Raw genomic sequence first — 27,805 nt, forward strand, 5'->3', positions numbered from 1 at the left:
TTAACCTCTTCAATCTGGAGTTTCCTTGTCTGTACAGTGGAGGTGGTCACACCACCTCCCCGCAGGGAGTGAGCGAGACCTCTGGTCAACCGTTTAGCACAATACCTGGCGCTTAGCTTTCCGTGAACTGATGGCTGCTGTCATAACCTCAGAGATGTAGAAAGGAACATGGAGCAAAGGGACAGGTTGATGAAGAGACGCGTGGATGGCGAGCGGAAGCCCCAGTCCCCGCTTTTTGTGGTTACCCCCCAGCTGGGTGGACCCAGTGCCTCCCCCCACCCAGTAGAACAGGCCCTCTCCTTGTCAAGAAGGGCTGCTGACTGCAGAGGGAAGCACCCCACCCGACCGGAACTGGGTGAGCTTCCACGCGGGACGTTTCCACTTTATTGTCTGTAAACTCTTTGGTAAACAAGGAGACGAGGAACCCACAGAGGAAGGGAGCACGCGGAGCGAGGACGGGAACGGGGACTCAGACGACAGCTGCGCCGTCACCAGGTGGTGGGGACCTGGGGGCGCGGGCGGGTGCTGGCGGGGGCGGGAGCAAGGGTCCGCTCCCGTGGGCGGAGAAGCCGAACTTACAGCGGACGAGCTCATGCATCAGCCAAGGGGGAAGCCCGCCCCGCCCCGCCCGGCCCGGCCCGGCCCGGCGGGGGTCCCTCCGCGCAGGGGGCGCCCGCAGGCCTGGGCCGCCGCCCTCCGTCTCTCCTCTCCTGCTCGGCAGGCCGGGGTGCGGGGTGCGCAGGCTGCAGGGGCGGGGAGGGGCGCTCAGGGGCTCCGGGGCCGGGGCAGGGCAGCAGGGGCGGGGGGGGGGGGGTTGGTGCGGGAGCCGCCCCCCGGCCCCCTTTACATGGGGGGCTCGCTGCAGAGGACGATCTCCAGGTCCTTGCGGTAGAGCTTCCCGGCCTCAGCCAAGGACATGACGCTCTTTCTGTAGCTGGTGAGCTGCTGGATATTCATTTCCTAGGAGACACAGGGAGGGCGTCAGAGCCCCTCTCGGGATGGCTCCCCCGGGGCGGCCCATCCACTCATTCACAAGCCCACCCGCCAGGACCTTCCTCCAATCCCATCCCTGCAAACGTGGGCTTTGGAGTCCGAGAGCCCTGCCTTAAGCCTCCCTTTCTGTCATCCTGGCTGCATTGCTTTGGGGCAAGTATCCAACGTTTCTGAGTCTCAGCTGCCTCATCTGTGCGATGGGCACAGGCACAGCGGGGCCACCGAGGTGTTAGGATGGTTAGTGAGGGATGACGGGGAATCCCGCCTAGCGAGGCCCCGGACAACTACCATGCCCTCCAAAATCGGCAGCTCTCCTGACGGCGGTCACTCTCTCTGCGGGACTGGGGACTTGATACGAGTCCCCGCCTCCCTGGGCCTCTGGTACTCAGCGCAGATCCCTGCAGCCCGGGAGCTCCCTGGTGGTGTCAGCAGGCCCCACAGACCATACTTCCCTAAACCCCACCCATGTCAGCAAGAATTCTAACTCCTGCCTCCTCCAGCAGCAGAGCTCAACCTGCCTACTTCAGGGGCCACGAAGACAGGTGACCCACAGACATATGTGGCCGCTGTCTCATGTACAACGGAGGCCAACATTAAACAGTGTCAATACCTAATATGCCTTGTGTTGAATGCATGCTTTACAAGAATTGATCTGGATAAAATAAGCAACAGGTGTGAAATATAGTAAAGGTATCAACCATTTACACTTTTTCTCTCCCTTTCTTCCTCTCTCCCTCGCTCACACACTCTCCCTCTTCCACCCCTTCCCTCCTCTCTACCTGTCTTAAAAATGTTGGCAATTTTTTTTAGTACCTCCCCTTTCAGGCTGATGGTCTTTTCCCCCATTCAGCTAATGAGAAAAGTGACGTAAAAAGACTATGGTATTTGCTAAAGGACTAGACCAAGTCTACAGCCACAAATATCCTTAGTCTCCTGAGTCCCGAAGTCTATTTATCTGGTTCACCTGTCCTCAGGCACCTCCTTTTTGGTGCTCAAGGGTCAGCCTTTTATTGTGTTGTTTGACTGACTGCTGGTTTTGTGCCACCACCCACCTCAAAGGCACTCTACAAGCATCCCTAGCTTTGGGAAACATCTTCCCTAAAGTGAAGTCCCTGGACATAACACCTAGTCCATAATACTACCTACCATTCAAATTAGGAGCTAAGGGAGGGACCCCACATATTAACCTGGAGCTTGAAACTGCCCCTCGCCAGTGATTCAATGTGGCATCAAGAATCTTAGCAGCAAGCAGGGAGAGGGCAGCTCACTTTCTACGTCTAGAAGTTCTGCTCGAAGCTGGGGAAGGAGTTGGTGGGCTGCAGTTGCCTCAGGAGTGGTGAGAAATACTGAGGTTGGATCTCACCAGCCTGTCCCTCAGAAGCCTCAAACATGAATCTGCTCAGAATCTGGATCACAGACTTGGCACCATTCAAATGGAATGTGCATCTGCCGTGTGGATTCACAAAAAAGTGGCCTCTCTCTTCCCAGCACAGGAGCTGCTGCTATGGTCCTGTGGCTCCTGATCATGTTCTCCATCCCCAGGTGCCACATGTTGAGCTTTGTACAGGTGGAAGACTCCCAGGTAAACAGCTGTAGTTCCTTCTCTAACCTTCAGAGTTGGAGTTCGTAACCCCAACACCTGTTTTTGTTTTCACATCTGGAGTGAAACTGGCCACAGGACTTGTGTTTTGTGGTAATTAAGAAAGAGCCCAGGGGCACCTGGGTGGCTCAGTCCATTAAGCATCTGCCTTCTGCTCTGGTCATGATCTCAGGGTCCTGGGACCCAGTCCCATGTCATTGGGCTCCTCGCTCAGCAGAGAGTGTGCTTGTCCCTCTTCTTGTCCCTCTGTCCTGCTTGTGCTCTATCTCTCAATTTTTCTTTTAAAATATTTTATTTATTCATGAGAGACAGAGAGAGAGGCAGAGACACCGGCAGAGGGAGAAGCAGGCTCCATGCAGGGAGTCTGATGCAGGACTCAGTCCCGGGACTCCAGGATCAGGCCCCGGGCCGAAGGCAGGCACTAAGCTTTTGAGCCACCCAGGGATCCCCTCTCTCAAAGAAATAAAATCTTAAAAAAAAAAAAAAAAAAAAAAAAAGCCCAGCGAGGCAATGAGCAGAAAATTCAGGTCACTCTAGATTTAATGCTTGCCTTCAGAGTTGATCAGCCTCAGGTGTAGAACAGGGCCATATGGAGAATAATTATGCCTCATTAATATAATTAGAGTTAAAGATAATTTCCATTAGGATGCCCAATATCTCTTGGACTCATAAGGGTGCATAAATAATTTTCTCCTAGAATTTGGGGCCAGGAAAGAATCTGCCGAGTTCAAATTCCTTGTGAAGATGTCCTTCTTCCTAAGAAGTACGTGCTCCCTTATAATTTATTCTCTGCCTCTTTCAAAAGCCACTTGTAGGTAGGTAACAAAATTAATGTAGGATTATAGAAATGAAGAATGATATTCAGGACAAAGAAGAAACAGTCAGAAAGCAGCTAGAAGGGGAGACAGACTCAGAGGCTGCAGTGAATTTTTCCCCCTGAAACGGAGCAGTAAATTTAGCTCTTGCCTGGCAGCCAAGGCGGTTAGGCAACACAAGGACTCATGGAGTGTTCATCATCTAATTAAAACAGCAAACCTGTTTGCTCAGAAAAAGGCATTTTCCAGGAGGTGAGGGAAGGTGGCTGCAAAGACAGCTGCCGGCTCGCGGTCCCCCCTGCCACCGTCTGACCCTGGGACCCAGGATGAGCCCACTGCCACCTGCTGTCTGTCCTGGAAGCGACGCCACCAAGCAAAGTAATAGTTTAGCCCTCTGCCTTTGCTTTGAGGGGAACAAATGTTTCCGTGGCTCCTCTCAGCCTCTTGCTCACCTCTGGACTCTGCATTTAATCAATCTGGAATCCCTTCACCTCCACCCGGCCCCCTCTTTCCCATATCTCTCCTGGTGGAAAAAGTCGTCTTTGATGGCAGCGTGGCCGACCCTGCCTGAACCTCGCCAGACAGGCTGCCGGTGCCTCATCAGAGATTCACTCAAAAGAGCCAACAGGTGGAAACACCCCAAGTAGCTGTTGATGGATGAACAGATAAAAAAGTGGTGAATGCAAACACTGGAATATTAGCCTTAAAAAGGAAGGAAATGCCGACACGTCTACAACATGGATGAACCCAGAGGACATTATGCTCCGGGAGGTAAGCCAGTTACAGAAGGACAAGTCTTGGATAATCCCATTTCTGTGAGGTACCCGGAGCAGTCAAATCAGAGACAAAGTCGAATGGTGGGGGCAAGGGGCTGGGGAAGGGGGGAAATGGAGAGGGGTTGTTTAATGGGTGCAGAGTTCTAGTTTTGCACGGGGCAGAAAGTTCTGGACGTGGTGCTGGTGATGGCTGCACAACAATGTGGATGTATTAATACTGCTGAAGGATACACTTAAAAATGGTTAAGATGGTAAACTTTGGGTTACGTGTATTTTACTACAGTGAAAAGAAACATAAACCAATCACCCAAGCATCCAACCAGCAACAAAAAGTGACAGCCCCCAAGCTGCCATTGCCTAGTAACGGGTGATGAGAGGAGAGTAAAATGCAGCCCACATTCCCCCCCCCCCCCGCCCCTCAGGAGCCTGTCTCCTGCCCAAGGACCACCTGCCCGGGCTTCTCAGCTGCTTACCTTCTTGTTTTTCTCATACAGATCCTTCAGAAGGGCATCCAGCTCATTCTCATCAATATAGCCACTCCCGTCCTGGTGGGGGAGCAGAGGCAGCGCAGAGCTCTAGTACTCACGGCCCCCACCCTCTCCCCAGCTTGCCTCCTAGTTCCCCCAGCTCATCCCAGGGAGCTTGCAGCCTGACCTCCCTTCCTGCTGCGCAAAGGCGTTCACACCGCACTGTGTCAAAATAACACCTAACTGCTGACTTTACCAGCCAAGGCAGGAACAGGACACTTGAGGGCAAATTTACGTCTGAGGTTTTTCATTTGCACTGAAAATATAAATGGGGTTCAGGAAGCGTTTAGCTAACTCCCTAAGATGTCAGGACAGGCACAGGGGCTTATTTATAGTTTACCCCCACCCTTTAGTTATGAGGAAGACTACTGGAGCCACACAGCTGGGGGCAAGCGAAGGAGGGGTGATGGGCGGTAAGGAGGGCCTCTCCCTCCCAACGTCCTAGCAAAGCACTTGGCTCCAGTGCAACATTATGACCTGGCTCGGAGGGCGCAGTACTGAGCACCTCCTGACTCTGAACGAAGTGGAGCCATCTGGGCCTGGGGGCTCCCCTGCTGACGTGACCCCTGCTTTTCCATCCCATGCTGTCCTCCCTCTTACCTTGTCGTAAAATGTGAAAATCGCGTTGAACTCCTCTGAGGTCAGCTTCATGCCCTGTAAGGCCCGAGGTATTAAAGAGAGAAGCAGAAGCCCAGCAGAGTGTGTGTGTGTGTGTGCGTGCACGTGCAAGTGTGTACACGAATGAGTACGAGTTTGTGCATGTGTGTGCACACGTGGCATGTGTGAGCGAGCACGTGTCTGCATGTGCATGTGTGCACAAGTGAGCGAGCGTATGTGTCTGCACGTCTGTATGTATATAAAAATGAGCCAGCATTATGTGTCTGCATGTGTGCATGTGTGTGAGCGAGTGTGTCTGGGTGTGTGCACGTGTGCATGTATGTGAATGTGCATGTGTGTGCTGGAGGGCGGACAGGAGGGTGGCAGGGTGCTGTGCATGGGGATGAGGGAAGGGAAGGAAAGCAGAGTGGCTCTTTTACCTGAAATTTAAGCAGGAAGTTTTCCTGTACAGGCAAGAGTCTGGAAAGAAAGTGTTAGAGCAGAGCTTAGGAGACAGGGCAGAGGCAAGAACAACGGTACGCAGGGGTGGGAGGGGGGTTGGGGGTGGAAGCGGCGCCCGTAGTTCTAGAAGCAGTCTCTGGGCATTAGGAATTAGTGGCAAGTTCTACAAGGAGGGACACGGACACACTGAGGTGCCTTCACTCTAGCTTGGTCTTGAGCTTCATGATACCCTGTCACTTTCCCCACTGACTGGTCTTAGAGCCAGGGAGGGTGGCACGGAGTGGTCTGCAGAGGTCCCGGGAAGAGTGACCCCAGGGGTGAGGTCGGGCACTTACCGGGACATCTCCGAGAGGCCCAGTTTGCCATCCCCGTTCAAGTCGAACATCCGCAGCTGTTGGGGACAGACAGAGGTGCTGGGTGATTGGCTCTGACCCCTCATGTGGCCCTGACCTGCCATCCCCTCGTTGGAGAGAAGGGGAGATGGTGGGTGTGTTCCTGCCTCCTCCGAGGTCACCCGGGGGCCAGAGGCCAGCATGGTCTAAACTGGTCCCCGCTCCTCTCTCCCCTTCTCGGGGCCCCAGAAGCACAGCAGGCCAGCACCCAAGGCCCACCCTCTCCAAGCCCATCCTCTCCCAGAGCTCTGGAGGTTGTCATGGAAACAGATGCTCCCAGTCTCACACTAGCTCAGCGAGGACCTCAGACAGGGTGTGTGGGGCCAGGGACCGGCATCTCTGCTGCCAGTTGCCACTGGGAGTCACTTCACCGGGGTCTGAAGACTCAGCCAACAAAAGACGCTGCAAACCCAGAATCCCACTGGCTTGGCGCCCCCTGTCCTGTGCGTCAGCCCACTCACTATGGTTTGGGTGTATTCCTGGAGTTTGGGTTCATCGTATGGCCGGTTTGCCTTCTTCAGCAGGTCAGACAGAAATCCCTAGAATACAAAAGGTCTCCTCAGAGCTCCTGACTCAGCCGGCGCCCCCATTCCTTCTCCATCAGTCACTAGTCAGCTTGTTTTCTGAGGTCTCCCACCTGGATGGTCGACATCCCTCATAATGTGCTAATCCCTAATGCTTGCAGAATGGCCACGAAGGCCTGGAGCTACCTCCTGGATGCAACTTCACCCCCTCAGAGAGCCCAGGACACAGGGCCTGGGGGTCACTAGTTGCAGAGGAATGGAGGGGTAGGGGGGCAAGCCGGGAGGCCAGCCTGCTGGAACTGCCACGAAGGTGCCTGTCCTGGACACTCATTTGCAAACGAGTATAGTTTGGCCCAGCTCCATGGTGGCCCTACAGTTCCACGTTACCGATTCACCCGGCCGTCCTGAACACGTCCCCGTTTCCGAGCCAGGCTTAAGTATTCCCAAGCAGCCTACCAACCCTGGTTCCTCATCCAACGCCTCCCCCCTCCCCGGGTTCCTTAAACCTACCAGCCCCCGGGCCTCAGTCCCATTCTCTGTGCCTTCCGTGCCGTCCCCAAGGCCCATCCTACCTTGAGCTCGTTGGCTTCAATGTAGCCACTTCTGTCGGTGTCGTACTTTCGCCAAGCCTGCAAGGGGAATGCCAACCTGTTTGCAAAGACCTGCCAACATGTCTGAGCTTCCTTCCTATTTCCTTTAGTGGACCAGACTGGGTCTTGATGTTCAAGAATATTACAGAGGGATTGGGACATGGAGATGGTCTAGCTCCATCGCTTCTGTGTCACATGAAGAAACGAAGGGAAGTGTCTTGGCCAAGGTCACATAGAGAAGGAAAAAACCTGCTGGGACAATGTCTCTCCACCCCAACTGGCTACAAGCCGGGGTCTCTTTTTGGGTTGTTTTGTAACTAGGGTTATGGTTTTCTTTTCTCTTCTTTTTCTGGATAGGGTTATGGTTTTCTGAAGTGCTAACCAAGCAACTTCTAGATCTAGGGTCCAGTGGATCCAATTTTGCTGTGGGCATATAGTGTGTTCTTTTACTGCTCTGGAAGCTTCTCATTCTTGGGGTGAGGGAGCAAGGGTCAGAACCTTCTGGAAGGGGCAGAAACAGGCTTTGGTTACTCTTCACTGTATTCCTTCCTCCATCCCTCCAGTCATGGTGCACACAGCACCCACGTCTGAGGGGGAGCAGAGCTGGGAGTGTAGTCAGCTTGCTCAGACTATCTCAAGGCCAAAAGCATTCCTTTCTCCATTTTGTTTTGTTTTAAGGTACCCACCCCATCTGTGCTCAGTCTAGAGAACTCCACTTCCCCAAATCTTTGATCTCTGTAGGTTCCTGGTCATATTTCTTAGATTTTCTTTCAAGTATTCGCCCCTTGACTTTTTGTCTCTTCTTCCCCAGCTCAAACTGCTCAGTGGACACCAGTGACACCTGGTTTACTGAGAATCAGCAGGCATTAATTATTTTACCAAATTTGGATCCCCTGCCTCCCCTCCCCTCGCCATTTCATGTCTCCCTTTTGTTGTCAGGAGTGTGAGTTTTTAGAGATCCCAGAATCTTTTTTCCACATCAGCAGACAAGACTGTGTAGTTCTCCTGGTATAGTGGTGGCTCAGGAAATCTATTAGTATTTTTTTTAATCCTGATTCTTAAAAAAGTTTTAAGATGTGAGCAAATCCCAACGAAAGGGTAGACTTATACCACAGACAATTTGGATAGGTGGTATTTGATTAGGGGACCATCTTTTCTCTGGGGGGAAAAAAATGCTTTGGTTCCATCAAAATATTTCTTCCCAGGCCCAGAAAGCCTGCCCTTGAGAAAGTACTAATATGCGCAGGTTTACAGATACGACTTCACCAGCCACCTGCATATACTTAGTGCATTAGAATTTAGTTCATCTGGGACACCAGGGTGGCTCAGTGGTTGAGTGTCTGCCTTTGGCTCAGGCTATGATCTCGGGGTCCTGGGATTGAGTCCCACACTGAGCTCCCCCTGCAGGAGCCTGCTTCTCCCTCTGCCTATGTCTTTGCTTCTCTGTGTCTTTCATAAATAAATAAATAAAATCTTAAAAAAAATTAGTTCATCTGAGTCCTGACAGGGAAAAAAGGCAGATACTCACTAAGTTGCCTAAAAGGAGGGCAACCCAAAGGGGCCCGAGTCCCCACTCAGGGCAAAGCATCACTTTGGTTTTTGCTTTTTTTCTGGAGAGATCCTCCCAGCTGGCTGACCTCCTCCCTCCCCGCCCCACCCCCGCCCCCACACTCTCCTGCTCACTTCTCTGCCCACCAGCACTTTGTGCTCGGCCTTCAGTGGGCCATTCTCTTCCCATTCAAGGAAAAGAGTTCAAGGGACCTGGGCTTTGTGAAATCTCAAAGAAATCCTGAGGCGTCACTAAAATTAGAAATTACAATGTTGTGCTCAGCAGTGGGATGGAGCTTTCTGACCGCACTAGCTTTTCAGGGCAGCAGAGGGACCAATTCATGTTTCCAGCTGATAAAAATGGAACAAATGGACAATCGGGGTGTGTGTGTGTGTGTGTGTGTGTGTGTGTGTGTGTGTGTGTGTGCTGTGGGATAGTGGGTCCCGAGAAACTTGGTGGGGGTGTTGGTTCAGCAGTTATACTGTGGATTAAAGGATAAAGACAGATAAAAATATAGAATCATGTCAATGACACAGAGAAACCTCTAATGACTTTGAGAGAAGGGGACAGAGACAGAGAAAGGTTGTATTTTTTTTTTTTTTTTTTGCTTCTCTTTAAGCAATTCTGCTCCCCTGCAAACTACTGTTATCCCCGTTTTCCAGATCAGAGGTGGAATAGTGGCCAAGCTTTCGCTGCCCCCCAGTCAGGGAGGGAGCCATCAGGCATAATGCTCCCTTTTGCACTCTGACAAGTAGTTGCAGACTTTCCCCCAGACACACTAGAGGAGGGCTAAGAATGTCAGAATGTCATTTACCAGCTTATGGAATCTTCCCATCTTGAAAAAACTGGAGAAAATCCTTTAAAGTGCCATAAAATTCAATCCATATCTGATGCTTAGGCAAGCTGCCACCTAAAAACTGACTTCTCTGCCCAGAGACTCGGTTATTTCTAACCAACTTGCTACCCACGTGGGGAACTCCATGCCAGTGGGTTTCTGGGCTAACTCGCCATTAGTTTTAGGCAGTAAATCACGGAGAGGGGATTACCGGTGTCTGGGAGTGGATTTAACACGGGGAATGGCAACTCAAGTCAAGTTGAAAGCCAGTCAGCATTATAGCAGGCAAAGTGCGGGGGGTATGGGTTGAGTTTCACTCCGAGGGACACGTATATTGAATGACTAGGGTGCTGCATCCGGAAAAATACCAAGAAATAATTGGTAGTTTGCTGGGTATCAGGATTAGTCGTGTACTTGGTGGAACCATTTGGGATAACCAATCTTTGCAAATCAAAAATGGTCAAAGATCAGCAATTTCACATGGTTCAATCTAGTGGTTGAATATTACTTAAAAAAAAACCCCACATGAGTTCGGATGTTTTATTTCACATGGGGATTTCAAAGCATTTCTGTTGCAAAGATCTCTTTTAAAGGGGGGCACTGCAGTCCAGACCACAGTGAAGAATCAGAACCGGAAGATACTGCAAATAGAATTCCCCCTGGGTCTTCTTCCAGCTTTGGAACGATACATAAATGCATGCTCCTTGGAAGCTTGACTTCAAGGGACACTAATGTTATTGAGAACAAAGTATGTGACATCTTGAAGCCAAATGATGTGAAGCAGGTCTCTTCACTGCAGGATTTCTCAGAGACCCCAGGATACAAATGTCTATGACCAATTTTCAAAGGGGAGATAAGTGTGTACATGGAATTTCCCAAGTGTACTTGCCCAGACTTACTTCTCACCATATTCTGCACACTTTGACGCGCTCATGTCATTTGGGGGATCTTTTTGGAATCTAGATTCTGATTCAGTGGGTCAGGGACTCTGTATTTCTCACAAGCACTCAGTAGATGGCGATGCTGATGCTGCTGGTTCATGGACCACACTCTGAGTAGTGGAGCTCTAAGGGGGAGGCGTTCGGGTGTGGGGGGGTGGTTAGCATCTCCCAGGGGACCATTCCCAGGCATTTGGGTGGGCCTGGCTCTGAACACGGGAGAAAGGCAGCGCCTTGGCCTCACCTCCATAAACTCGGTGCTGGAGCCCACGTGCTGCCTGAAGCACAGAAGGAAGTTCTCCTCGGTTGGCAGGATCTGCGCCAGCTGTGGGGGCCAGAGAGTGACAGACATTACAGAGGGCCTTCCCAGGGAGCAGAGGAGACTTTCCTGGAGGGAGGATGGTAAATGGCCAGCGGCAAGGCAGCGGGGGATTCGCAATTTGCTTTTTCCCCCAGAATAGCCCTTCACAAGGGAGGAAGGATGTTCTGAGAAGTGCATCTGGGTCACCCCACATCTTAGGGGATGAGCAGCTGAAGGGACAGAAGGTGGTGCCACTTTAAAATACAAGCAGGGGCACCGGGTGGCTCTGTTGGTTAAACATGTTACACATCTGCCTTCGGCTCAGGTCATGATCCCAGGGTCCTTGGATGAGCCCCACGTCCAGCTCCGTGCTCAGCGGGGAGCCTACTTCTCCTTCTATCTCTCCCCCTGCTGTTTTTTCTCTCTCATGTGTTCTCTCTCTCAAATAAATAAAATCTTAAAATAAAACGCATGTATCCAGTCTCAAAAGAATACTTAATAGATTATTCCGTCTATATAAAATTCTAAAAAAAATGCAAACGAATCTGAGATTAGTGGTTGCCTGGGATTTTTAATGGTGATAGGAGTGCTGCATCTTGATTGCAGTGATAATTACATGGCTGTACACAACTGTCTAAACTCACAGAACTTTGCACTTCCAATCAATGCAATTTATTGCATGTGAATTATACCTCAGCAAATCTGGTTTTTAGAAAATGCAAAAAGACTCTTGTTTAGCAAATGCTGTTGGCTGTCCCCTACTTGTTTTGCTCTCAGCTTCCTTGGGTCACAGGCAAATCCTCCTGGGTCTGAGTCAACTAAATGGGGGAACCCTGCTTCCCTTGCCAATGATTGGCTTATGAGGAGCCATGTGACCAAGACCTGGCCAATGAGATGTGAGGGGAGGTCTGCGAAAAGTCCTCCTGGCAAAGGTTCCATGCTCCTAGGAGTGGGGAAAAGAGATGGATCTGGACATGGTTGTATCTGGATGTGATGCCATCCAGCCATCTTGCTACCAGCCCGAGGGTGAAGCTGTTTTGGGAGCAGAGGACTGCAGAGAAGCAGGGCCGAGGACCTGGCTTCTTTCATCCGGAGCCAACCCGTCCCATGGCTTTTCTCATTGGGAGCCTCTTCTAGTTTAAGGCAGGAGTAGGTAAAAAATGGCACAGGAGCCAAATCTGGCCCAATGCCTGTTTCTGTAAATGAACTTGTCTTGGAACATGGCCATGCTCATTCATTTGCATATTGTCTATGGCTGCTTTGGTGCCACAGTGGCAGAGTTGAAAGAATTGGGACAAGGACTGTATGGCCCACAGGCCCTAAAACATTTACCATAATCTGGATCTTTACAGAAAAAAGTCTGGTAACCCCTGGGCTAGGCCCATTTGAGTCAGGATTTTCTGAGACTTGCAGCGTAGGCATCTATGTTCTTGGGGCCCTTCCTAGATCCCCTTTAGCTAGGCTGGTGGGCCATCCCTCATGCAGTGAAGGATGACCACTAAAGGCCACTAGCTGCCCCCTGCAGCACAGCTGCCTTCCACCAAACCACTGTTGCTCCAGCCCTCCTCCCCAACTCCCCCACCTAGAGGGGGCAGCCTGTATGCAATGACTGAAATGGGAGTGCAAAGGACCACCCCACCCCTTGCCCGAGGTCAGACCAAGTGTGGCACAATCCACACTCTGGAGCTCCCGGTGAGATCAGGCCAAGACAGGCTCCAGCTGAGACCACATCCTTCCTTGGCTCCTTCCTCTGCCTGCCTTTTCCTGCTGCGCTCTTTCCTGGTATTGAGAGTTCTTTCTCAATGCATCCCATCTACTTGAATCTCTGCCTCAGTCTCTGCTTCTGGGGGACTGACTGAAGGCAGCATCCCACCCAGTCACCTGGGAGGAGCTATGCCCTCATTGGTGTGCTGCTTCCATTATTCTTGACCCCTAGACTACACGACAAGCTGGTGGCCAGAGGTGTGTGGTTAGGCTGGCGCACACATGCATATGTATTGTGCATGTATGAACGTGTGTACGTGTGTATGCATAAATTGTTTAGTCAAACAAGGAAGCCATTAAACTGAGGTGGCCTTAATGCCTTAGGAGCCTATGTGAGCAAACCCGAACTGAAACAGTCAAAACAGCCAATGAGGCTTTCCCAAATAATGCAACCACTTAAGCTATCAAATAATGTCAAATAGCCAATCAAATAATTTCCTTGCTCTGCTCCCACCTCTTCTCTATAAGAGTCTTTCCCCAGCTACAGTTGGTGGAGTGTTCCTAACCATTTTTGGTTTGGTGCTGCCCCATTTGAATCAATTTTTGCTCAAATAAATTCTTAAAATTTTTAATATGCTTCAATTTATGTTTTAACGATATGTATTTATTCAAATATAAATGTGTGTATATATATTACATATAAATGATACATGCTCTATATGTAAATTGTGTACCTAAAAATCAATTAATTAAGAATGTTGCCTTTGGATGCCTTTAGGTGGGGCATGAACTCTCTCGTTGCTCTGCTCCTTTCTGTCTTTAGCTGGGCTCATCACACATATGCAATAGTTGTTGGCACCCTGAGAGCATTTAAGGTCTCCAGCCCTGTCTTAGGCCAATGTTTGTTGCTTCCTTCCTTGTGAGACACAGAAAAAGTCCCACCTGTTCTTGTTGGTCAGCCTAAGTGCTAGAGGTGGGGTGGGGGTTTCCAGACCACCCCCTCATTTAGAAGACTAGAAGAATACTTGTGTGTGGCAGAGGTGATGGATGGCCCCTCCCGTGTAGCTCTTAGCTAGGATAGTAGGACTCACCTCGGCCATCTCGATTTTGCCATCTGAGTTCTTGTCATACTTCTGCATGAACTCCTTCATCTTCTCCCCAAAATTGTCACTCTTTGACATCTGGGGAAAGACAAAGGAGGCTGACTGTGCTGCTGGGCCCCACGTGAACCATGGATCTCCCACCCGCTTGGTATGGCAGTAGTGCGATTCATTTTGCACCCCAAATCTGTTCAGGCTGGGTCAATGCTCTGAGTGGTCAGGGCTGCACTCTTCTCTTCCAGGGTCCCTCAAATCCAAGTGATCTCTCCTTTGAGGCTCAGTCACATGAGGATGGTTCACCTGTACCATGTAATTTGTGTAATTAAATTTGCCCCACTGCCTTTGAGATGGGATTAAACCACAGCTCAATCAGAAGGGCGAGGACTTACTCCCATCACTCAGATGTGAGAACTGAGGCCCCAGCAGTCTACCAAGGCAGCTTCTAATACAACCCACTTATTCCAGGACACCCCAGTAGGTACTAGCACTGCACCAAACCAACATAAATTGCGTATTTTCTTCTCTCAGGTCTAAAGGCAATCCGTGTTTTTCACTCTGATTTTATGCCAGGAGGAATGTGAGGAGACAGTCTTCCAATAGCTGAGAGGTAATTTAAATTATCCACTAGATTATTGTGACTACTACCAAGGCAGAGAACTTGACACGCTCCTTTAGCGCATCATTGCCTACCTTAAATCTAAGGCTCTCCGAGATTGTTAAATCTTAGCCTGTTTTGGGTGCTGCTGAATCACTATATGCATGAATGAGCTCCTCCTCCTCCCTCACCAATGGCGAGTCTACTGGAGCAGCTGGTGCCTCTTCTTGGCTTCTCTGATGACTTCTGGGTGGGTTGTGCACGTCCTTGGTTGGGCCCGGGAAACTACCAATTCTTCAGAAGACAGTCTTTTCTGTATCCCTTCTATTGCTTTCTACCTGGGAACTGGTTTCAATTTGCCACTATTTATTCATCAGTATTTATTGCCTTACATTTACAACTATGCACAGAATGTCCCTAGGCTCTTATCACAAGCGAGGTCATCCAGTTTAGCTTTAACAACAGCCCCAGTGACGTGAGTAGCCTGTCCATTTTACACACAAATGCAGGCTGAGGTGAAGCGTCTTCTGAGGTCACCGGCCGGCGTACCTAGAATTGCAACTTGTGGCGCCTGCTTCTAAGGCCATATTCCTTCTACCATATGACAGCTGCACTGAACACCAGTCCTGGACGGTGTCAGTTGAGATTTTTGTTGACAGCCTTGAGAAACACCCATGGTGCCATCTGAGGAAGGGATGACTAAGATTTCAGACTAGAAGCACTTCATAAAAACACATTCCTCCGCCTACCTCATGATCCCAGAATCAGTCTTGAAGCCTGTGTTTTCAGTGATCCAGGCTTCATTATCCTAGTAATGAGGAGTGATGAGGGAACAGTTGATAAACAAACTCATGAATCACCCCCATCGCCTAAGCCCGTGGCTGGACCTCCTCCTTGCTGGGGCAGTCCGTGGAGCTCCGGGCCGGGAGTTCACTGGTGGATTTGTGACTCATCTCCCAAACTGCCCCATGAAGATTTCTTAAGAAGCAGCAGATTGACCAACAGACACGCAGCAGGGGAGAGAGGGGAGACCCCCAAAGGACCAGCGGGAGCTGGGGGGAGGTAATGAGTCTGTGTGTATCTGAGAACCAGACGTAGGAATCACAATAAACTAGCTCCGATTACCTTAGCTTTTCGGTATTTCAGACAGTCCTCTAAAGGCTTTAGTGAATTAAGAGCGCCAGGTTGTGACTACAGGCCCCACAGTGACCCTGCCATTAAGGGGCTGGGACGTGATTTGGAGTCGCTGCAGGCAGGCTAAGAAAGGCAGTTGGACACCTCCACGAACGAGGCCAGTCAGTACTATCTGGTTCAGATGCTGGTTTGGAGCAATCCTCTTCTCTAGCTCCTTGCTGAGGATTCCAGACTGTTGGTCTAGAACAGTGGTTCTCTGGTGGGGATCATTCTGTGTCCCACACCAGAGACATTTGGTAATTTCTTGAGACATTTTTCATTGTCACAACTTGGAGGGGATGCTACTGGCATCTCCTGGGGAGAACCAGTGATGCTGCTAAGCATCTTACATGCCCCCCACAATGAAGAATTATCCAGCCCTGTCAATAGTCCAAGGCTAAGACACTCTGGTCCAGAATAAAGACACTTGAAACCCCTGAGGTATCCAATCGAGTCATGATCCCCCTGAGAATCTTAGCTAGGCTCTGGACTATTCCTTAGGGGAAAAAAATCTTTGCACATATACAAAGATTCGCAGTTGGTGGGGTGGGGGAGCTCAGGAACCCCTGGTATCCTTTCATGAATACCCCTCAATCCTAGACACCCAAGTTTTCTTTTTAAGGGATTATTCCAATTAAAAAAAATCCTTACAAATAAAATAAAAACTTGGAAGGTCAAAGACCAGAGGTGTCAGGCTGGCTTATGCAATGCATAACTTGGGACAGACAACGCTGACCAAAGCCATGACCAGGATGATAGAAAAATCAAACAATGGGAAAGAGTACTGGGCTTACCATGCCAGAGCCTTTTCTTGCCTTCTCCAGCTCTTGGAAAAAGTTTTCTAGCTCTTTACCTTCAATATATCCATTTCCTGTGAAGAAAGCAAAGAAAAAAAGCAATTGACCTTGGAGCTAAATAGTAAGACTGATGGGGGGTAGGGGGATGGGGAAGGCGCAGCTTCAGGGAGGACTTCTCATTGGCTAACCAGCAGGTGTCTGGGTTAGCCTCGGACTGTGTGGTGTTAGGGATGGGGGTCCTGCTCTCAGAGTCTTCTCAACTGTGCAGTTGCAAGAACAACCATGTGTCTTTGGGGTATACATTCAGTAGCCAGAGAACACTGGGACCAGCATCTGGGCCAAGCTGGTAGAAGTGGAACAAGCCGGGAACTGTCTGTAACTGGCTGGGCAAGCCCCAGGACCTAGGATCCAATGGGGACAACAGGTTATCAGCATCCGGGTTTGTTGGCAAGTGGCAGGCCTGGTTACAGGGGTGAATAAGGTCCCAGACAGAATTTGGGTCTCTGGAGTGGGAGGGTCTATGGAATTGAAAAGGGTCCCCTCTGCTCCCTGCCAAACCCATGTCCACCCAGAACCTCAGAATGGGACCTTGCTTGGAAACAGGGGAATGAGTTAAGACAAGCCATACTAGATTAGGGTAGGCCCTAGGCCAATGACTTGTGTATTTTATTTTATTTTTTTTAGTTTTATTTATTCATGAGAAACAGAGAGAGAGAGAGAGAGAGAGAGGCAGAGACATAGGCAGAGGGAGAAGCAGGCTCCCTGTGGGGAGCCCGAACCGGGACTTGATCCCAGGACCCCAGGATCATGACCTGAGCCAAAGGCAGCAGCTCAACCACTGAGCCACCGAGGGGCCCCGACTTGTGTCCTTTTAAGAAAGCCATGTGAAGACACAGGGAGACACACAGGGAAGGAAGACTATGGAAAGACAAAGACTGGAGTGATGTAGCTCCAAGCTGAGGAACACCACGGATTGGTGGCAGCCACCAGGAACTAGGAGAGAGCCACAGAAGGATTGTCCCTGAGAGCCTCCACAAGGAAGCCAGGCCGCTGACACTTTAATTTTGGAATTCCAGTTTCCAGAACTGTAAGAGAAAAAAAATTCCGTTGTTTTAAGCCACCCAGTCTGTGGCATTTGTTACAACAGCTCTGGGACACTAACCCAGAAGGGAAGAGAAAGGGCATCTATCCTTCGGGATGGGGGCACCCGAGAGAGTCAGCCCCGGGGATTCTATGTAGGGGAGGCGATGGCTGCTGGTAATGGGGAGGGAGGCTGTGGGGTCTGTGAATGGAGTCAAAGCCTGTTCCCCGTGTGACTTTGGGAACGTCATTTAACCCATGTCAGCTGCAAAATGAGTTACTACAATTAAGTGGGATTTTGTGTGTAAAGCCTATGAAGCCACCCATTATGCGTGGACTGCAAACGTTGCTATTCTAGTTCAATGACCAGAACCTGTCATTGGAAATGGGTCAAATCCGAGTGAACACTGCAGTTACCAGGACCAGGCCTCAAGGTCAGTGCCTGACTTTTAAGATCACATAAGTGGTGAGAGACCTTTAAGGTTGTCAAGTCTTGAACCCAGATGGCCTAGAGCCTGGGTGAGTTGAGTCCCTGGCTAAGGTCACTCGTCTCTGCTGTGATTGCGAGGAGGCATCTGTGGGCGGCAAGTCAGGCCAAAGGCAGTGCTCTCCACACTCCCCCAAATTGGAATCTCCTAGGATCTTAAAAAAAAACATATATGGATGTCTGGCTCCCACCCCCTAGACATGCTGATGTAATTGGGTTGGGGTGTGAAGGAAACATCATGGTCTTTTTTTAAAAGCTCCCCAGGTGATTTCAATGTGCAGGAAGTTTGGAAGCCACTGGCCTCAAGTCAAGTTTCAAATCTGATGTACAACAATGGAGCAAAGTTCCTAGAGAGAATAGTCAATCGGTAGCTTTCCTCAAGGGCCAATGGGATTACCAACAAAACAAACAAAATGAAAAAAAGGAGGGATGCCGGGTGGCTCAGCGGTTAAGCATCTGCCTTCAGCTCAGGGCGTGATCCTGGGATCTTGAGTCCCACATCGGGTTCCTTGCACAGAGCCTGCTTCTCCCTCTGTTTCTGCCTCTCTCTCTGTGTCTCTCATGAATAAATAAATAAAATCTTAAAGAAAATGAAAAAGGAGTATTTAACTTGGCCTTTGGGAGTGGGATGGGGTGACTGGGGGCTCTTCTCACCCTCCCCCCACCTCATCCCCTGAGAATTTCGATTCCCAATAACTAACCCTAGAGGCGCCCCCTAGTGGAGAAGCTGCCGCACTAAACATTGCGTGGAGAGAATCCCGTTGAGATAAATGATGTATTTTTGTCTGCAGAGAAAAGATGTGATTGTATCTCGGGAGTGGGGAAAGGAGACTTGAGCTCCCTTTTTCCCCAGGCCTAGAGTGGTCATCGTTCTTGGTGAAATTGCACGAGCGTGTGTCTCCTGGCCTGTGAGGCCCGCTGGAGAGGGGGTGTCCGGAAGAGCCAAGGGCTTTCTAGGCAAAAGGCAGTCTAGTGGATGATGCCTCTGGGCTGAAGGAACAACTAATTTTTCTCTTCTCGTCACTCCCTGCAATGATCTGGGAGGATGGGTTTGAGGGAGTGCCCACTGAGCTCTGTCGGGCACCCCCCGCCACCAGCGTGGGTCCTGCTTGCCACTAGTCTGCTGGCTGGGCACCTGCTCTAGGGGAGGCGGGGCGGGTTGCTGACACTTCTGCAGAGGCGCCCGCACCCAGTTCTTCTCCTGCCTCTATCACTCGCTGGTTCGCTTGGGGATGTCGCCTCTCGGGATCTGTTTCCTCACCTATAAAACAGGGATAATGACGGTGCCTTCCTCATGCGGTCAGCAGCGAAGACTCCGTGGAACAATAACGCGTGGCGCGTGCTGGCCCCTACTGCGCCTCCAGGATGCCAGCGGTCATTCCCACCGCGGCTCGTGTTTCTGCCAACTGCCCAGCCTGGGGGACACCTTGGCCTTGGGCTGCTGGCTGCAGGCTGGGAGGCTCTGGGGTGCAGAGGGAGGCCGAAGCAGGTGAGGCCGGCACCGAGCCACGTCCCTTGGAGCAGTGTGAACGGGAAGAAGACAAGCACAGAAGTATGGGACCCACCTTCTCCTCGGGGTTTCTCTGAAGCTTACGAAGAATAAATGTATTTGTTTATTCTTGTTCTAGAAAGGTTTAAGGTGGTCTAATGACCTCCAGAACCAGACAATCAGCCAGCGTCTTGCCCAGCAGGGAGCGTACGGATGCTTGTGAACGGCAGTAACGCCTCACAGATAGACTTTTAATTTTCCAGAGCACATTCGCTCCTTTCTTTGCTTCAGCAGATAATGTGAGGCCTCACTACGTGGAGGGCCCTGTGTAGGCTGCACGGTGGGGATAGGAAAATGCAGGAGATTGAGCTCCTGTCTTCCAAGCTGCTGCAATCCTGCCACACACAGGATCACAGTATGGCAGTGCTGCAGCCTCTTCTTGTGACAAAGAAATCTGAGGCACAGAGAACGTAAGCAATCTGTTCCAGAACACACAGCAAGGCAGGACCAGAACTGGAGTATTCTAATTCCTGATCTAGGTTTCATTCATTCATTCATTCAACATTTATTGAGCATCCACTTTGTGCCTGCTGTACGCTAGGCACCAGGGGTGTAAAAGTGAGCGAGACAAGGTCTGCCAGGATGGGGCTTATGATCTAATTGGGTGGGGATGGGGCAGGGGCAGACAGACAGCAAGGGAGAGGAAAAATGATGTAACAGAACAGAGAGGGACGGCCAGGGTTACTTGATGGGGTAGGTGGTGGGCAGGGAAGGCCTGAGAAGCCCCAGCTATCAGGTGGAGAAGGAGAAAGAGAGGCATATAACCAGAGCCTAGGAGGGTGCCACAATAGAAAGAAATCCCCTCCCCAAATGCACTTGGCACAGCCTGGCAGCAGGAGGGTCCCAGAGGCTGGCCAGCCCCTTGCACCCTGCTAGGAATCCCCCTACCGCTTCCCCTCTGTATCCCCAACAAAGGGACAAACGGTGGCTCAAATCAACAAGCCTAGGTTGTTGGAAGTAAACAACAGTTCCACTTTGTGCCCGGTGCTCAGGGAGCTCTAGACATGTTCTAGATGTGGGCTTATTCCCAGGAGCATTCAATGGTCTAGTGGGGCGAGGCTGTCAAACAAGAATTGCCAGGATCTACCAGCGGACGGCAGAGGGAGAGGAGCAGGGGTCGGTTAGGGAAGCAGGGGCTGTGCGGCCCGGGAGGGGTGTCCTCCATCACTGGGGGGTAAAGGTCTTTGCTACTTGGTCCCCCTCAGAGCAGCCCCCATCCATCACCCAGGCGGCAGCTGCTCTCCCCGGTCCGGGGTGGAGGATGGGTTGACCTACATCCTCCCAAGGCCGACTTCAGCACTAGACAAACGGACTGCTTTCTCTATGACCCTCTTATCAGGGCGTGGGGTGACTGGCCACCAAGCAAACCTCATGTGGATGGGCATTGATAACAATGTGGTTGCCATAGCAACTGCCACTCCTTACCTTCCTAACAAGCCACATCTCGTGAACATTAGGAAGAGGGGGCGGGGTGGGAGTCAGGGACCCTGCATCTTTTCTTACTGGCCTCTTGCTACCATGCCTCACCACCACCATGCCTCAGTTTCTCCCACTTTAAACTGAGACAAGACTTCTTGGGGGGCACCTTGGTGGCTCAGTCAGTTAAGCGTCTGCCTTCGGCTCACGGCATGATTCCGGGGTCCTGAGATCGAGCCCCTTATCCAGGCTCCATGCCCGCAGGGAGTCTGCTTCTCTCTCCGTCTGCTCCTCCCCACCTCCACTCGTCCTACGCTCCCTCTCAGATAAACAAATAAAATCTTAAAAAGAGACACTTCTTTACAATTAAGCTGATTACAGACACCTGGAAAGCCTTGACCAAAGAAAGGCTGCTGTGCTCCACGTTGGAAAGAGGGCTACTTGTTTCTCACTGAGGTTTGTGTGTACAGATTTTCTAAGAGCTGGACAGGTAGGAGTAAGAGGTGTAATTCCGCCACCAGCTCTGTGACTGTCCATGTGACGTCGAGCAAGTCAGCATCTGTGAGCCTCAATTCCTTGATCTCTAAAACGAGTATACCTATGCATGCCCTTTCTACTTTATAGAGCTGTTGTGAGAGCCACACGAGGTAATGTTGAGAAGAGCATTCTGGAAAGTGTAAAATCTCACATGAATGGAAAGCATCGCTTTTATACTCTGCCCTCTAAACCAGTCCATGGCTGTAAACTCTTCACCTCAAAGAGTATACTCCTGGTTCGCAGCCCTGGCCGTACCCAGAGTCACCTGGGAAGCTTTTAAAACAACATTGCCTGGGCCCCGCCTCTCGAGCTTCTTATTTAATTGACGGCCGAGGTGGGGACTTCTCCTGGGCATGCTTTCAAAGCTCTCTGGGTGATTCTAATGTGTAGCCAGGGTTAAGGACTGCTTTACGGTGAGTCTCAAATGTTAAGGTGAGCAGGAATTACCTGGGGATCTTATTAAAGTGGAGAGTCTAATTTAGCAGGCCTGGAGTAGAAGTGCTGGCTGTTCCAAGTGGGTCTGTGGAGCAGCAGCGCTGGAATTATCCAGGAGCTTGTTAGAAACGCAGACTCCCAGACCCTACCTAAGATCTCCCGAGGCAGGAGAGGCAGGAGCGCAGGGAGTGAGACCCAGGAATCTGTTTTTCACAGGCCCTCCCACATGCCCAAGTTCGAGAACTACTGGCCTAGCCGCAGTAGCACTCACCAGTCTGTTTCTCTGAGACGCACAGGTTAGAAGACTCAAGGACAGGAGTTGCTAAATTTCAGATTTCCTCCTTAAGAAAGTGTTCATGAGACCAAGCCACTTGGTTGTCTGTCTGGAGTTCAAATTTATGGAAAGGCAAATAGCCCTCCGGCCCCACAGGCCTGAGCACCCTCTGGGACAGCCAGACACCACCCTCTGGGGCAAGAACTTGGCTTCCTCAGATTCCGCCCTGGTATTAATACTACATTCCAGGGTATGCACTGTTTACGAGGAGCGTCCCACTCCCCGGCCCACCTGGTCTTCAGGGCTCGGCCAGGTAAGCACACAGGTGAGGAGAGGGGGAGTTCGAGGGGGAAAGAGATTAGTTACAGTCAACAGCCTGGTTCCCTGTTCATCCCAGGGACGACCCCTGCCCACACCTACATTTGTGTGGCCTGTCAGTCATATGAGCACACACACGTGCACACACGCTCCTGCAAACACCTCTCCCAGTGGCTTCCAGGGGTGAAAAAACACAGTGCAAACAGCTACCGGATGAATGTTCAGACACAACTCTTAATCTGAGTTCCGGGGCTGTGCAGCTTCTGGAACAGTGGTTCTGGAGCTGGGCTGGGTCCTCCGAACCTGAGGACCTCTGGTAGCCCAATGCCGGCCGATTCCCAGGCATGCGGAGGCCAGAGGCGGGTCAGGGTGGACAGCAGAGGGCCAAGGCGGAGCCGGGGGGCCCAGCGAGGTCAGAGGCCCCGATGGGCCCCGCTGGGCAAACAGGGGCCTGGGACGCCATGGGCCAGACCAGCTACCAGCACAGCTGCCAGGAGAGGTGGTGTTTTCGAGGAGCCTCAACCCTGCTCCCCAGGTGTGGTTCCCCATCACATAATTCTGGCTCCCCAGGTGTGGGAAGAGCTTTCCCCTTCGGCCAGGACAGCCACCGAGGCCCAGGGGGAAAGAGACCAGCCGAGCTGGGAGCTGGGCTGCTGGCTGCCCTGGGAGGCGGCTCGAGCCTCTTGTTTGTGAGAACTCGTCCTGGGGCTGCCTCCCGGGGGAGCCCAGCTCCTCGCAGACACCGTGGCTCCCGGGCTGGTGCAATCAGCCCCCAGGGGCAGGCTGCAGGGCCACCGGCGCAGGGCCACCGCCACCACTGGCTGCAGATGCATAGAGCAAGGGCACTGTGAGCAAAGGGTGCGGGGGTTTAGGGGTCAAACAGGGTGGGGGACTGAATCCTAGGGCTTACCCCAGGTGGGACAGGGGGAGCTCCCAAAGAAGCCCACATCCTGCCATCAGGAACCCCAAATCCATGCCCTGCTGTCCCAGATGAGACACACAGACCCCACGGGGACCCGGCGACAGCGTGTAAAGACAGCTCGATCTCCGCTCCCTGCGCCAGACCCCTCTGACTTTCTTGGGCCTGGAAGTGATCGTTTTAACGAGTCCTCTAATCATCGTAGGAACAGCACCGTCCCACTGCGCTGGAAATGTTCTAGTGTTTGTGTAACTACTTCATCTATCCCGGAGAGTGTCACCCTGTCTGGCAAGTCCTCTTTACTCTTCCAAGAGCCTTCCCTCGGGATCCCAGGGCAAGCTGCTCAGGCCCCTCGCCACCTTGGACGGGCCCTGTGGCTTAGCTTCCTCCCAGTCCCTGGTCCCGGAGCCTCTGTGCTCACCATGGGGTGTAGGAGGACAGAGGAGGGTCTAACTTGCAAAGGTCTTGAGGTCCCCACAGGTAGGGCCCGGGCTCCCTCCCTGCGTCACCAGGGCCACCCGGAGGCAGGCAAACGCCCCGAAGAGTCTGGGCAGATTCGCACACCTGGAGATGTATCTCTTTTTACCTCGTTACTGTTTTGCAGATTCACACAAGAAACAGAAGCTCTTATAAAATTTTCAAACACTACAGAAATCAACTTCATAAAAGCAAATGCCTTTTAATTTTACCTCCTCCACTCTGTAGAGAGAGTAGAGAATTCTCCATTCCCTGCTAACATGTTTCAAGTATCTTCTAGCGTATGCGTTTCGTGAATAATGAAAATGGGTTCATGCGGTAACCATGTCCTGCTACCATTAAAAAAAAAAAATCCTAATAGTACAGCTCGGGCATTTGGGCACATCGGTGGAAATGCTCCACCTCACTCTGCTTGGCTGCATAATATTCCCCCGTAGAGAATGGCACAATTCATTTTTCTGCTCCCTGGTGAAGCACCTTTCCCTTCAAATCTCCGGTATTCCAAAGAACTCGGTAGTAGACGCCCCGGTTCATATAACCTTTTTGTACACATGAGAGTGTTTCTATGTCAGGTAGATTCTGGGGATGAGTGACATCCCCTGCTTAGACCCAGGATGTCCCTGGCCTCTGGGAGTGAACCCCTCTTATCTCTGTGATTGCAGTGGCTCCTAAAGGCTGTTCCCTCTTGAGCCACACCTTGGCTCTCCATGGAAATTCCTACTGGTCATTGGCGGAACAGGAGCCTGGGAGCCCGTCTGGTCAGATCCACCTAGACAGGACAGTGTGAGCTCTGAGCTGGGCATCCCTCACTGCTTGGATCCTGCAGAGGGAGGACATTCCTGGCAAAGCGGTGACCAGGCAACACCTGGACAGCGGACTCAGACACATAGGGTCATGTAAGGGTCACTCAGAGCATGGAGGTGGTATGTAGGTCATAGCGTGGGCTTGGCTACGGTCTTCCCTACCTCTGCCTTTGAGAGATGACACCCAAACCCTCCCAAATGCATGACCTCAGTGACTGCCAAGGAAGAGTCCAGGGATGGTGCAGGGTACTAGGAGATAGGATTTCTTGCCCCCCCCCCCCTTGCCATGTGATCTTGTGGAAAGAACTTTGCCTTTTTGAGTCCCAGTTTTTCTCTGTCCAAACACCCACTCCTTCCTTTCTGCACAAGAGTGATGATGATTGTGAAAAGAATCTAACTCTTAAGGCAAAGTCACCCGGATGACTCTTTCTCTGGGTGAGGAATGGGCTGAGTTAGGGTCAGGGCCCCCCTACCCCATCTCCACTGTCTGGCATCCAGCTTCTCCTAAGGTCGCCTTGTCTTTGTTTCCTAGAGGGTCCAGGAGGATTGGGCCAGTGGTTCTGTCCCCTGGGGGCTACGCCTAACTGGGCTCCAGGGACTTGGTGGGCTGCAAGGGAAAGTCGTCCCAGAGCTCATTAAGTTTGTAAGTGGCACAGGGACTTCATACCAGGAAAAAACCCCAAGATGAAAACAGAAGCCAGAGTTGGTGAGGGGAAGGCCCAGATAGGGCAGGGAGCGCCTCAGGGGATTGGGATGGGCACCCCAGCTGCCTCTAGGAATGCAGGAGGGGTTGGGCAGGGTAGGTACACAGCAAGGCAGTCCACAGCCTAGTTCTCGGTCCTTCAGTGGAATTCCAATTTGGCCGTATCCTCATTTTCCTGAATCGCTTCTGTGCCATCTCTGGCATTGTAAGCCCCTTTGTCTTCTTTCTCTCTGAGGTCTGTGGCTCCTCCTGGGGGCCTCCCTGAGGCAGTGACCAGAGAGGGTGACGGGGTGTGTGGAAGAGGAATCAGGGAGCAGGCATTCGGCTCCCATTTCACATCAAAGCAGGAGGGAGCCAGAGGCACAATGGCTTTGGGGGTCTTTGGGGGGCTCTTGCATCTAGTGCTAACTTAGCTTTCCTTGCTCCAGCCAAGACAAGAACCCCTTTCTGAGGTTAGGGGAAAGGCTCATCCCCTCCGAGGCTGGGAGTGGTGGAGGCTCTTCTGTGGGCAAGTGGGGGGGAACTGGTACCTATCATCATGGGAAAACCCTTCCCCCAACCTAAAAGTCTGACCCCAAACCTGGGGACGAACACTGGCCCAGAACCAGCCTCTGAGAACTCACCCCTCGTGCCTGTTTCCTCATCTGCACAAAAGACACCACGGCCTGCCCAGCAGCCTCACCAGGACTCCAGAAGGTGTGATGGTGTTTTGAACAGTATGAGGTCTCAGATAAATGTAAGGATTTGCAGGATTATTGGGAGTGCTATTGGTTGTCCCCACGAGGCCAGGGGTAAAGCTACGGAGTCCTCCGTTTATTAGAGCTGACTCATCTGGCAGGAGGCCGGTAGTATAACCTTGGCCACTTGGTAACTTTCCTTGAATCATGCCAGTCTCTGGTGCAGATAAACTGGCAGATGCATCCTTAGGGAATGTGCACGTCCTCCGGGTACCAAGAGGCTGCACCTTACAGCCCTTTTCACCGAGGCAGTTTTATGGCACCAGCTGGGGATTGAAAGTACACCCCTCCTTGGCCCCATTTTACAGATTTAACAATCTATCCACCTCCTTCGGTAATTCGCAGGCAGATCACGGCCCCAGCTAGGCCTAGTCCTCTGGCTCTCAAGCTCAGTTGGCTCCAAGGGAGCAAAACTTTACTCATTAACTTTACTGGACATTAACCCTTGCCTCTCCAAGCCCTCTGGGCAGAGGGCCTCTGCTTAGCCCTGCAGGTGCAGGAAGGCAGAGGGAAGGATTTAAGTGAGCCGCCACTGATCCTTCCTCTGGTTCCCATCCCCCCCACCCCTGTCAGTCCCAGGATAAACACCCGACACCAACGCCCTGCCAGTGATCTGAGATGTCATAACATTTTGGGTGCCCATCCCAGCCCGGACCTCAGAGAAGAGAATTAGATCACTTAATTTTTTTGGAGGGGTGGAGAAAACATCTTTAGTGATATCAGAAGCTCCTAAAGAGGCGGAGGGCGGGGGGCTCTTTATCCCTCAGTCAGACCATCATAGGCTCTTGGAATACCAGCACTGAGAGATGCGACCTAAGGTCATTCAGTCCAGCCCTTGATTTTTGGGTGAGTCAGTGTCTCAGTAGGCATTTAAGATTGCGTCCCCCCCCCCATCCAGAGATGGTGTCACCAAAAGCACCCAGGACTATCACCAGGAGGGAATAGGTCAGATTCGGATGGTCCCCCAACCCTGCCCCACCACACCCACTGCTGCTCTATAGGGGACCCATTTGTCCAGGGAGGATGGGAAATGGACAAAGGAAGCCCAAGGGGTGTTCAGGGCCCCGACGTCCCTCTCCGCTCCCACCCCCGGCCAGTACGTCTGGCGACGCCAAGGCTTTCCCTTCAGTATCCCCCAGCTGGCCCCAACCTCCAGGACAGTGAAGGGGGGCTGAGCCGGTATTAGAAGGGTAACCCCAAGAAAGAAGCAGGTGGGCTTTTGAGACCTGTGGCTGCAGCAGCTGAAGGCAGGCCATTACCTTAAGAGAAAGGCGGAGAAGATGGGAAGGCAGGGGCAGGGTGGGGAGCCTGGCCGGCCCGGCCCGCCCGGGGGGTGGGGGGGGCTCCCCTCGCCCGGAATGAGGCTGCCAGAGCCGGTGGGCTCTCCGCCGTCTGTCTGCGTCGGAGGAGTAAAGTTGCTGGCAGTTGTCAGCCGAGCAGCCGGGCGCCTCCCCCGCTCCCGGCCGCGACCTCGGCAGGCTGGGGGCGCAACAGCGCCCGGGGCAGAGGGACCCCCGCGCCGCGCCCTCCCCGCCCCCTCCCCGCCGCGGCCCCGGGCCGACGGGCTCAGAAGTTGACAGGTACTGACCGTCTGCGTCAAAGTGCTTCCAGATTTCCAGGAACTGGGACGCCGTCAGCTCGGCCAGGTGCAGGTAGGGCGGCTGTGGCTGCGGGCTGGCCATGGCGAGCGGCTCGGCGACCTCGGGAGCGCGGCGTCGTCCCCGCGGCTCGGCTCCGCACTCGGCCGTCCTGCGCGCCCCGCCGCCCTTATATACGCTCCGGGGCTGCGGCCGCGCCCGGCT

At 52.1% G+C, this 27,805-nt stretch overlaps 1 protein-coding gene across 1 annotated transcript; it reads right to left on the reverse strand.

Annotated features, from left to right (window-relative positions):
• Nucleotides 1-356: 356 nt before the first annotated feature.
• On the reverse strand, nt 357-27,757 carry CALB2 (calbindin 2). Its single transcript, XM_077889894.1, has 11 exons — nt 27,592-27,757; nt 16,266-16,342; nt 13,695-13,784; nt 10,843-10,923; nt 7,259-7,315; nt 6,624-6,701; nt 6,106-6,161; nt 5,749-5,788; nt 5,312-5,365; nt 4,658-4,729; nt 357-960 (listed from the first exon to the last, which is right to left on the reverse strand). Exons 1-11 carry the CDS (start codon nt 27,683-27,685, stop codon nt 844-846), a joined length of 816 nt encoding a protein of 271 aa, XP_077746020.1. The 5' UTR covers nt 27,686-27,757; the 3' UTR covers nt 357-843.
• Between the last annotated feature and the right edge of the window lie 48 nt (nt 27,758-27,805).

The sequence above is a fragment of the Canis aureus genome, chromosome 3, assembly GCF_053574225.1.
Source record: "Canis aureus isolate CA01 chromosome 3, VMU_Caureus_v.1.0, whole genome shotgun sequence".
Lineage (NCBI taxonomy): Eukaryota > Metazoa > Chordata > Mammalia > Carnivora > Canidae > Canis > Canis aureus.